This window comes from Notamacropus eugenii, chromosome 5 (assembly GCF_028372415.1).
Source record: "Notamacropus eugenii isolate mMacEug1 chromosome 5, mMacEug1.pri_v2, whole genome shotgun sequence".
Lineage (NCBI taxonomy): Eukaryota > Metazoa > Chordata > Mammalia > Diprotodontia > Macropodidae > Notamacropus > Notamacropus eugenii.
Window position 1 is genome coordinate 257,009,698 of NC_092876.1, and position 12,841 is coordinate 257,022,538.

Here is a 12,841-nt window from a genome sequence, read left to right on the forward strand (position 1 = left end):
AGGCAAGGGCCAAGAATAAATTACTCAGTAAAACTTGAGGGAAAAAAACCTTCAGGGAGGAAAAAAGAGAACCTTTCGTGAAAGTCCATAGAGGACTTCGAAGTATTCCTAATGAAAATACCAGTCAAAAAGAAACTTTGAAATACAAACACAGGAGTTAAGAAAATACCAGAAGGGCACAGTGATTTGAATATTTGGAAGGGAATATACAGCAAGGACCAGAGACAGCTAGGTGGCTCAGTAGATACATTGCTAGGCCTGGAGTCAGGAAGGCCTGAGTTCAAATCCAACCTCCCATAATTGCTAGCTGTATAACTCTAGGCAAGTCAATTAACTTCTGTTGCCTTAGTCTACTGGAACAATAAATGTCAACTCACTCAAGTATCTTTGCCAGGGAAACTCCATGGACAGAATTGGCATACTGTGGTCCATGGGGTCTTGAAGAGTCAGACATGACTGAACAGCAATAGAATGAGGGAAGACAGCACCGTAAAAGGGAGCTGAAACTCCTGGGGAGAAAGGTACTTGGCATAGATTTTGAAAGACAGCAGTAGAACCAGGAGAAAATGAAAGCTCCCAGTGGAATGCATTAATGAAAGAAGGGGGATGGGCTTTGCAGAGGAGTATTTTACAAGATATACAGACTTTTCCCCCCCTTCAGAAACAAAGGTTCATCTTTTTAATGCTTATATTCTATTGATAATGGCTTATGACTTTGAGTCAAGGAATAGTACAGCCTTTAAAATTAAAAACTAACATTACTTGGAGGAACATGGAGGGATGGATGATAAACATGAGCAAGCTGTAATGTATAATAATACCTAGGGCAAAAACCATAGTAGCGGTGATCCATCATTTGAGAAATATATGGTTATGTAGCAAGAGGAAAAAATAAGAGAGGTGACTACATGTGGGTTCTAGTAGTGTCCTCAGAATGTGAGGAGAAAGTTAGGAAGGCTTCTGGTATGTTAAGTGGACTTATCATGGAAAACTTATAATGAACAGGAGTTGCACAGGACAGGCAGGCATGGGTGGGTTGTATTTTTATTTTCAGAGGTAATATCCAAATCAATGAAATCCCATATCTATTTGAGAAAAAATGTGCTGTTTTTAAAAAATGCATACTTAATATTTTATTTTTTCCCAATTAACATAAAAATAATTTTTAACATTTATTTTTAAAATTTTTAAGTCTCAAATCTCTTCCTCTCTCCTTCACCTCCCATTCTCATTGAGTAGGTAGGCATTTTTATATAGGTTATACATGTACAGTCATGCAAAACATTTGTACATTAGGTTGTGAAAGAAAACATAGAAAAAAAATACCAAGAAAAATAAAGTTAAAAAAAGTATGCTTTGATCTGCGTTCATATGCCATCAGTTCTTTCTCTGGACATGGATATTATTTTTCTTTGTAAGTCCTTCAGAATTGTTTTAGATTGGGGTAGAGCCAAGATGGCAGGGTAAAGGCAGGAACTTACTTGAGCTGTCCTCCGAAACCCTCCAGATATTTTTAAAAAATGACTCTGAGCAAATCCTAGAACAGCAGAACTCATAAAAAGACAGAGTGAAACAAATTTTCAGCCCATGACAACTTACAGGGTCAGCAAGAAAGGTTTGTTGCACCAGACTGAAAAAGAAGTTCAGTTATTGCAGGTGTAGACCAGATCCCAACAAGCCTGGAGCAGACCTTGGAGTGACTGAATTTCTAGCAGCTGTGGCGATTTCTGGACTTCTCAGCCCACAGACACCAGAGACAACTTCTAAGGTCAGCAGGAAGAGTCTTGCTCCAGGGTAGGAGTGGGGCTCAGTCCAGTGCATGTGCTGTCAACACAACCTGACCCCAGCAAACCGGGAGCAGTCCTTGGGAGTGACTGAATTAGCAGTGACAGCATCAGTGGCAGTGGCTATGGCTGCTTCCAGGGCTCCTAGCCCAGAAATGGTAAGAGAGTTGAACTGGTCAGAAGGAGGTCAGAGGGGTCTCTTTGCTAGCACTAAGGCAGGACCCTGTTGCTTTGTCCACACTTGGATCCAGGTCCCAGTACTGGGTGGCAGTCCCAGAGGAAAGAGAAACACTAGCATAACATAGCTTATGGCTACAGTGGAGGGGGGATCCTCCTCACAGTTCCAGGGCAGGAAAGAGTGCTTGTGGTACCGCACAGACCAGAGCACAGACCAGGAGAATAGTAAACACCTCTCCTTAAGTCATACCACCTTGAAAGAACTGAAAACTTACAAGTCCCTAGAAGTACCTGAAAACAGCTATACAAGACCCTGAAGGGTGGGACAGTGCACCCTCTACCTTGGAAGTAGAGCCCTACTTTAACAAAGAGTTAAAAGTTAGCTAATAGGCTAGGAAAATGAGCAACCAATAGGAAAAAACTGACTATAGAAAGTTACGGTGACAAGGAGATCAAAACACACACTCGGGAAGAAGACAACAAAGTCAAAGCTCCTCCATCCAAAGCCTCCAAGAAAAATATGAATCCATCTCAGGCCATGGAAGAGCTCAAAAAGAATTGTGAACACCAAATAAGAGAAGTAGAGGAAAATTGGGAAGAGAAATGAGAGTGATGCAGACTTGTCTTGGATCATTATGTTCCTGAGAATAGCTAAGCCATTCACAGTTGGTCATTATACACTGTTGCTGTTACTGTGTATGGTGTTCTTGGTTCTACTCATTTCACTTTGCATTAGGTCCTATCTGTCTTTCCAGTTTATTCTGAGAGCATCTTGCTTATAGCACAGCAGTACTCCATCACAGTTGTATACCACTCCCCAACTGATGGGCATGCCTTCAATTTCCAATTCTTTTGCCACCACCAAAAAAACTGCTATAAATATTTTTATACATACAGGTCCTTTTCCTTTTTTTTTTTTTTTTTTTTTTTAACTCTGGGATAAAGATCTAATAGTGGTATTGTCTGGTCAAAGGATATGCATGACTATAAAACTCTTTGAGCATAATTCGAAATTGCTCTCCAGAATGGTTGAATCAGTTCACAACTCCACCGTATATCAATTTTCCTACATCCCCTCCAATGTCTGTCATTTCCCTTTGTAGTCATATTAGCCAATATGATTAGTGTGGCATGGTAACTCAGAGTTATTTTCTTTTTGCATTTTTCTACTCAGTAGTGATTCAGCATTTATTTCATAGCTGTAAAAGCTTAAATTACTTTGTCTAAAAACTGCCTGTTCATGTCCTTTGACCATTTATCAGTTGGGGAATGGCTCTTATTTTTATAAATCTGACTTAGTTCTCTATATATTTGAGAAATGAGGCCTTTATTGGAAACTTGCTGTAAGAATTTTTTCAGTTGTGATTGCTGTGTATTTCCCTCCATCCTACTTTCCCCCCATTTATCCTACTATCTCTTTCTCTCTCCTTCCTACTATCTCATTTCAGCCTGTCTATCCTCAAAAGTGTTTTGTTTCTGACTACTGCCTCCCTAATCTGCCCTCCCTTCTATCAGGTCCCTCTTTTCCATTAGCCCCTTCCCCTCCTACTTTTCTGTAAAATTTCAATTTCTGTACCCAACTGAATGTGTAATTCATTTTTTGAACTAATTCTGATGGGAGTAAGATTTAAGCACTCCTTCCCACCTATCCATCTTCATTTCCCCTGTAAAAGCTCTTTCACACCTCTTTTGTGTAAGATAATTTACTGATTTCTACCTCTCCCTTTCCCCTTCTTCCAGTATATTCCTCTTTTTCATTCATTCATTTTATTTTTTTAGATGTCATACTATCATATTCAACTGATACTTGTACCCTTTGTCTAATTGTCTCCTTCTTACTTCCCTAATAATGAAAAAGTCCTTAGGAGTTACAAGTATTGTTTTCCCTGGTTGAGGGTAATCGACAGACCTCAAACCTGTAGGTTAAGTTGCGGGGATGTCTACCCCAAGCATTTGATGACTTCCACTGGTGGAATGGGCAGATGAGAACAATTATTCTTACTGCTTGATCATACATCTGAGATGCCAAAGTCATTCACAGCATCCCAGGCCATCACCAGTCATCTTGACTTTCGTCTTGTCACTGAACTTTAATAATTCTGGAAGAGAAAGTGAGACTGATGACTTTGTGCAGCTCTGCCTCACTTAAATCCAATTCACATATAAGTCAGTCCATAACTCTGTGAGGTCATTAGTCCTCTTCGAAAATGAAGGACAAAAACCCAAGAATTATCTTCCTATGTAGGAATGTAAACAGTTTTATGATTTCTCTTTCATATTCACCATTTTATACTTCTCTTGAGTCATGTATTTGAAAGTCAAATTTTCTGTTCAGCTCTGGGTTTTTCATCAGAAATGCTTGAAAGTCCTCTACTTCATTGAGTATCCATTTTTCCCCTTAAAGGATTGTACTCCATTTTGCTGAGGAGTGATTCTTGGTTATAATGCTAGCTCCTTTGCCCTCCAGAATGTCATATTCCAAACCCTCTGATCTTTCAATGTAGAAACTACTAAATCTTGTGTTATCATAACTGTGGCTCCATATTTGAATTGTTTCTTTCTGGTTGCTTACAATATTTTCTCCTTGACCTGAGAGCTCTGAAATTTGAATTTATTCATTTTGGAATCTCTTAGGAAATGATCAGTTGATTCTTTCCCTTTCTGTTTTGTCCCCTGGTTGTAAAATATTGAAGCAGTTTTTCTTGATAATTTCATGAATGATGATGTCTAGGTTCTTTTTTTGATCATGGGTTTCAGTTAGTCTAATAATTTTTAAATTATTTCATCTTGATCTGTTTTTCAGGTCAGTTGTTTTTTTTAATGAGATATTTCACATTTTCTTCTATGTTTTTATTTTCATTTTGTTTTATTGTTTCTTGATGTCTCAAGCTAGGGTAGTTGGGTGGTGCATGGATAGAGTACAAGGTCTGGAGTCAGGAATACCTGAGTTCAAATCCAGTCTCAGACATTTCCTAACTGTGTGACTTTGGACAAGTAAGTCACATAATCCTGTTTGCCTCAGTTCCTCATCTGTAAAATGAGCTAGAGAAGGAAATGGCAACTACTCCATTATCTTTGCTAAGGAAATCCCAAATAGAGGCATAAAGAGTTGGACACAGCTGAAATGATTCAGAAACATTAATGACAGACATGGCTGAAGTGACTCAATAACTACTGCAACAATGAAGTCTCATGGAGTAGCTAGCTTCCACTTCCCTAATTTAAATTTTTAATTTATTTTTTATTTTAATTATTTTCATCAATGAGTTTTTGTTCCTTTTTTTCCATTTGGTCAATTTTACTTCTTAAGTAGTTCTTTTTTTTTTTCAGTGAATTTTTGTGCATCTTTTTTTTTTTTGGCCAATTCTGCTTTTTAAGGTATTTTTCTCTTCCTTGGATTTTTGTGCCTTTTTTGCCATTTAGCCTATTTCATTTTTTTAAGGTGTTATTTCCTTTGGTATTTTTTTGTGTGTCTCCTTTACCAAGTTGTTAGCTCGTTTTTCATGATTTTCTTCCATCATTCTCATTTCTTTCCCAGTTTTTCCTCTACCTCTTATTTGATTTTTAAAATCGTTTTTGAGCTCTTCTAGGAATTCTTTTTGAGTCTGAGATCAGTTCATATTTTTCTTGAAGCTTTGGGTATAACAGTTTTATTGTCTTCTTCTGAGTTTGTTTTTTGATCTTCCCTGTCATCCTACTAACTTTCTCTGGTCTGTTTCTTTTATTGTTGTTTGCTCATTTTTTTCAAGCCTTTTTCTTGACTTTCAATTTCTTGACTTGGGCTCTGTTCCTAGGGTGGAGGGAGCATTGTTCTAAGTCTCAGGTTTTTTATGAAACTGTTTTCAGAGTTCTTAGGGTTCTGTAAGTTTTCAGTTCTCCCAAGGTTGTATGATCAAAGGAGAGATGTGTTTACTGTTCTCCTGGACTATGCTGCAGTCTAATTGACCAAAAGCAGTGTTTTCTATCCTTGAACTATGACTAGCCTCCCTGTGCTCGTGCCCTGGGACTGTGCCCTAGGATTGTGACCTGGATCTGTGTATGGACAATGCAACAGAGTCATGGTCCCATTGCCAGCAAAGAGATCCCTGTAATCGCCATCTGACCAGCTGCACACTCACCTTACAGTCTTAGGGCTAAGACCTTCAGAAGCCACTGCTGCAGCTGATTTAGTTACCCCCAAGGCCTTTTGTGGAGATTCTCACCTCACAACAGACCTTCACTGCTGACCTAAGTTGTCTTGAACTTGACATTTTTTTTACACCAGCCTTTTATGGATTCTGTTGCTCCAAAATTTGTTTTGAGACATTACTTAAACTTATTTGTAGGGGAATTTAGGAGAGCTTATGTGAATCTCTGCCTTTTTTCTGCCTTCTTGGGTCTGCCACCACCTTTTTGTTCCTGTTTAACTTCAGTGTACCTGTGTAAGACTGTGTCCTGTCTTTCTTTCTATACCCAAGCCATACATAGTCTGACTTGGGATTATTACTGAGGTAGAAAACCTGTTCCTTTACCCCACAAGGTGCCCAAGTATCTTTGATTTAAAAGAATTCCCCATTCCTAAAGGCTGTTCCTTCCCAATATTTCATCATTTTTGTATTGTTTCAGGTAGCCTTTAGAGTAATAGTCTCATTAGAATAAATACTTGAGTATTATGAGAATTCTCCTTTTGTCCACTTTAAGGAAATCTCTCTGTATAATAAAATCATAGAAAATGAACAGAAAGGATGTTAGATATCACCTGGGTATTGAATTATTTTGCTTCATAATTTTCTATGTATATGTGTGTGTGTTCTAGACAATAAACTCCCAAGAAAACTAGTGCTGTATTATCTAAACTTTGTTTCTCTTCCTTACCTCCTCTACCAAGTGCCTAGCACAATGCACTTTAAGCAAACTTGCCAAATACTTAATAAAATTAAATCTTGACTATCATCTCCCATCTTACAAAGGGCTAAAGAGGTTAAAGGGATTTGTTCAAGATATTCCAACTAATTAGTTGTAGAGCTAGGGCATGGACTCAAGTCTTTTCCTTCTCAAATCACTAAAGTATCATTTGGGGAATCATTTCTATGCTATTATTAAGGTGAGAAATAATCTCATAATGGCTTACATATTAAAAAATTTGGACAATAACTCCCTGATTTGATTTTTTAGTATATTATAGCATTAATTTAAACTGTATTCTTGAAATTTGTGGCATTCCATGTGACTTAATAATTTACAAATTATAAAATAGTCCCATTTATGACTGTCATTTACAGATCATTTTCCATGTATTTCAACTCTTACGACACCATACAAATTTTAATTGGTGTATTTTTTTGTTTTTATTAGGTTCTGTGTTGCTGCATTAATTCATTTGAGATCATTGAGAGCACCCTATACTTTTTGGCATTTTATGTCATCTAGACTAAAAAATATTTGCCATTCACTACTGTGTTTAAAGGGTGAATGAGTTAAGATCTATAAAATGTTTCAAACTTATTAAACCAAAGACACTATGTAACCTTGCAAGGTATTAGCATGATCTTCATCTTATCATCACTCTCCTCTTACAGATGATAGTGTAATCATTTATTCACAACCATCTAGCAAGCCACTGGCAGAGTTAGTATTAGAACTCAGTTCCAGGCCATCCTTCGCTTATGACACCAACTTGAGTCAGGTGGCTAGCTCTTTGGAGAATAGAAATAGAATTCAGTTGACCTTGGCATTTTGGAGAAGAGAGTGTATAAATACAGGGTGGCTTTTAAAGGTACAACCATAGGATAACTCATTTGGAAAAAATAAAATGCCTCCAGGAAATTATAAGTAAGAATTAATCCATTCTCTTTGGGAGAGGGGAATCTGTTAGTAGATATTTGAATTGTATTAAGTGCAATTTAAGTTAATTTAGTTTAAGTTAATTTTAGGAAAAATTTTTGGGTATGAGTTGTAAGATACTAGAAAGTAGTTTGGGAAAGGCTTAAAGAATTGGTTAAATATATAGAGGCAGGTATTTACATAGTTTGGCATGTAATCCTGCCTGATGATAAATGTCATGTGCAAGGAACAGCAAGAAAGCCAGTGTCACTAGATTGATGAAGCTGGCATGTAAGGAATTAGAAATTTCCACCCTCTAACTGATTCAAATGATCACATTTGATCATTTTCTTCCCTTTCAATTTCTCTAAAAGAGAATGAGTGAGGAAAAAGTTAGTATCATAAACTAGCATATGGCCTCTCCTGTGTTTGAAATTATATTTCTAGGGCCAGAAATAGCAATTCAGAAATAGATGGTTTCTTTAGTATTTTTTCCCCCTTGATTTTATTCATAAATGGTGTTTATACCAAGTTTATCTTGAATATTAAAAATTTCTTTTATCTTACGTACAGAAGTCATGGGGTTCAAAGTGTACATGAAAAATTTGTGTATATATACGTGCAATTTGTCTTTTAAAAACTCAATAGAATCCACTTTGTACATAAAATGTAAATGGGAAAAATGATGATTTTTCAATTATTGAAGTATTAATGTGATTCTACCTAAAAGCAGACTCCACAGTGCATTTAAATTTGTTTTGCAAAAAAAATATTTTTTCATGAGCAAAATTTATGTAAATAGGAAGTCCAAGCACACCTTTCTGTTTATACCACAATGAAAAAATACTAAACTTAGCATGAGTAGTTTTCAGCATAAAACATTGTTATTTTTCCATCCTACTTTAATTTTGTGAATAGTGAAAGTTGCCACAGAAATTAAAATTTTTGGTTTAAGTAGAGTTATGAATAAGAATTATTTGAAATCTAGGTTCACTTATAAGCCAACTTTAAACATTTAAAAATCACCATATTTGAATTTTTTTTCAGGTTTTAATTACAACAAAGACAGCTGCTGACAGCTTTAGCACCCAATATGTTTTAGATAGCAGTGGTCATATAGTTTCCCAAAAGCCTTCACATCTTGGACAAGGTAAGGAAAGAAATTTTGCAACATTGTTTTCTTTTTTTCATCTGTATCTCATTCAGCAAATTTTAAAACTCATGTTAAGTTTTATACCCATCCTTGTTATCAAAACCTTGTTTGTCCTGGACATTTAGTTGGAACTACCAGTGGTTTAAAGACTTTAATTCTCAACTCACATCCTGACCAACCATATCAGAAATGTTTGTAATTGTTTACAAGGGTAATGGGGCAGGAGAATATGAATGGATCAAGTAACATGCTCTTGATCTATGACAACATACTGTATTAAAACAATAAAAGTAAAAATATTTCACTGGTATCAATGTTACAGATGAAATTAATTCATTCAACAAACTTTCATGACTGCTGTATGTAAAGCACTGTGCTAGGTGCCAGGCAATTTAAAGGCAAAACTGAAATAGTCTCTCCTCTTAAGGAGTTTATACTCTATTAGGAGAAGAACATGTACCCAGAAGTATATGAACAGTTATTTCAGGAGAGAGCTCTAAGAAGAGGGGAATAGCAAAACACTTTATGGTGCCTGAGAGAAGCCTCTGAGGAAGTCTCAAGAGGCATAGGTGAGGAAAAGGTACATTCCAGACATATTTGCTGGCAGTAGTAACCCAGTTTTTTTGTGCTTTACACATCTGCTCATCTATTTTTAATTATAAGTGTTATAAGTGATATCTTGCCTATTTATACAATCCCTTTATAGGTGTTCAGTTCTCAAGTGTAAGGATAAAATCTCTAAACTAGAATTTCGTATGTATTCTTTCATTTTTTTCTCCTTTTTCCTGCTAATTCTTTTCATTTTAATTGAATATTTTCAAAGTGAAAAAGCATTGAAAACATAATATAGAAGACATTGTGGTAGACACTGGGGAATATATAAAGATTGTTATGTACCCTTGGTCTACATAAAATTTGCAATATAATAAGGGAATACAACACATACATATGTAACTATAGTATAAAATAGGTCATGATAAATTTGTGCACTTAAAATTTATACTTCTGCTTACAAGATCAGTGAAAGTGTGAGAGTATTATAGATGGGAACTAATTAAATTTGTAGCCAAGGGAATTGTCTTTGAAATGGAATGTTTGCCCTTTTTTTTTTCCAAATTGTTTTGTAAGTTGATATTTAATTTTACAGTTTCTTACTCTTCAGAGTAGCATGTTTTTTCTAAATTCTTCCTGCCTTTAAATACAAAGTAGGATTATTTTTCCAAAGATCTTTTTGTTTTATAATTTTCCTAATTGAAATCTGCTTCTTTTCATTGTACTACTGTTACTAAATACTTTGGTGCAGGGCTAAAAAAAATGGTATAAGGAGAAGCATTGTTTGTATCTTTAAAATCTTCAGATTACTTACTGGTAGCCACTTCTTTACTGGTATATTTGCATCTTGACTAGATAAGTGAAGGAAAAGTCAGTGACACAGGCAATCAGAAAATTGTGGTTTGTTTTTTTTTTTTACCTTACAAAAATGAATTAAATTCTAAAAGCTATTCAGCACATATACTGTAATAATAATTTTAAATTCTAAGAAATAGCAAGTTTGTTAAATTCTTCACTAATGTGTATAAAATCTGGATCTTTGTTTCAAACATCAAGACTTCTAAAAGGCTGTTTTGAGTGAAAGGGTCCTCTAGAATGCCTTGTTTGCATTTCTTGGGAGGTCAGATTAGGAAACTATTAGGAAAAGTTTTAATTGGCTTTCCAGAGGAGACTCTAGTAGAGTGCCTTGCACTAATCCAGTCACCTTATAAAACTTAAATGTATTTATTTTTATCTTTGTAGTAGGCAGTCTAATCTGGATGGCTGGTGGTTCTGCATCACTCATACTTCTCATGCTCTCTGTGTTCATCTCCATGGGAACTGTGAAATAACAAACCTTAGGCATTGAGTCCACCTGATCTTTGCCCTTTTGCTGGTTGATTTTTCTCTTCCTAATTACCTTTGCCCTTCTTATACTTGCCCCTATTAGCAAATGTGAGCCAGGTATGTTTGTGAGCAAGTGTTGGGACAACTCCTTAGTCATTTATGTACCTTTTATTCTTTAATGTATTAATTACTGTTTTCTTAAGCAGTATACGTTAAAAGATTGGTGTAAAAATATTAACTCTGTGATTCAGTTTTTCTCTTAAAATACAGTTGGTTGGATGGTAAGACAGAAACTAATAATTTAGAAAATCTCAATTTGTACTTTGAAGATACATTATAGAAATTTGCAAACACTTGTACAAGTTTTTTTGTGTTTATATAGCCTTAGCTATGATATTTATTTGAGTGATTGAATCACAGACTCACATTTCAGCAGCTGTCATTCAGCCTCCATTTAAATATTTTCAGTGTAAGATAAAACTAGTACTGCCATCCCAGTTTATACCTGTGACTTTAAGGTTCCTGTAGGTTAATATTTGCAGTGGAGTAAATTTCTCTGTTTTAGCATCACTTTTCACATCATCAGATTAGAAGATCCTTGTAGAAAGCTATCTATAGGCAAAAATAATGACTTAAGGCTGTAGTGCACTTAAACTCTATCTTTTTTAAAATAAATTTCAAAACCTTTTATAAGTCACTTTTCAGGAATAATGATGAATTTAGCTCTAATTTTTAAAGATAAAGATTATGTGCTGTTGAAGAGAAATAACAAAACCCCAAAGAATTTGATATATGTATTTAGCACACATTACACAAATGTCATTCATTTAATGTTGTCTTTGGATTTTTAATCCATATTTGTTAAATAGTCTTACATTAAATTTATAGACAATTCACTTTTATTTTAAAATAGAAACCAGTAAGATTTGTTTAAACTTTTAAAACCCATTTACCAAAAAATCTGACTAAATCTTTTTTTTCCTATCTCCTGCTTCTATCACCACCTCAATTAAGCCCTTTGAATCAGTTTGTTGGTATTTTAAAGCTACCTTTATGGATTTATCCTCGTAGATGAACTCTTTTGACTCTTATTGTTACATTGGTGATAACTTCTCAGATATTGAAAGTAACACACTTAAAGTACTTTACTTGAGACATTTCATTTCCCTACCCTGTTAAAGTAGAGCATCATGTTCTTTTTAAATCCCTGCAGTGCAAATGAGCATGTATTGAAAGATGTTTTCAGCTTAATTTAGGAACAGAGGCTTTCTGTAAACATTTTAAAACATTCCGGATATACTAATAGTCTTACTTTTTTACAGTATGATAATAAATATTTGCCTTATTATATAACTTATTTGGCTATACATAGAAAAGACATTTAATTACAGAGGCTCTAGAATATACTGAAGTCAGAGTTGAGCAGTTAAATCATAAGAATTCTCTTATAAAATATGATAGTGGATAGTGACCTCTCAATTTGGAAGCATCAACTTATTCCTTTTTAAGGGATCAACCTTTTTATGGATGGGATCCTATTTAATCACTGAGGTCTAGTAAATTTTCATATCTGCAATACACATCATTAAGGATACTGGAAAAGAGAATAGACATTGTGGGATAGACAGCATTAGTGCTTTACTAGTTTTCACAAGATAGGAAAAGTACCAGAAGAAAATTTCCTTCATTTTGAATAGATTCCCAATGGAGAATTTTTGGAAAAGACACTGATAAGAATTATAGAGTTTAAGAAGTCTCAGATGAGGTAAAATCAGTGCTGAAGGATATACTCACATCATTGAGTCATGAATCTATTGAATAATATGTAGTTCATATACACAAAAGCCCTAATGTAACGTGAGAGATTATTTCAAACCGATGAAGAAGAAAGGCCTGTGGATTTTTCTTTCTTATTTTGTCATATATTCTAAATCAGGGGATACTTTGATGACTTGGGAAGTATAACTGTTTGTAGTAAGATATTGAGATCATAAAGTTCAGGATAGGAAACTGAATACCTTAGGGATATGGGTAGTTTTGTTACTAT

At 35.1% G+C, this 12,841-nt stretch overlaps 1 protein-coding gene across 4 annotated transcripts in view; it reads left to right on the plus strand.

Moving 5' to 3' along the window:
• Window positions 1-12,841, plus strand: part of PMS1 (PMS1 homolog 1, mismatch repair system component) — a 121,413-nt gene that overhangs the window by 13,692 nt on the left and 94,880 nt on the right. For all 4 annotated transcript variants that reach the window (XM_072612636.1, XM_072612639.1, XM_072612638.1 and 1 more), the window contains exon 4: window positions 8,811-8,913. In XM_072612636.1, the coding sequence (XP_072468737.1) occupies window positions 8,811-8,913 (103 nt within the window). The remainder of the gene's footprint in view (window positions 1-8,810; window positions 8,914-12,841) is intronic.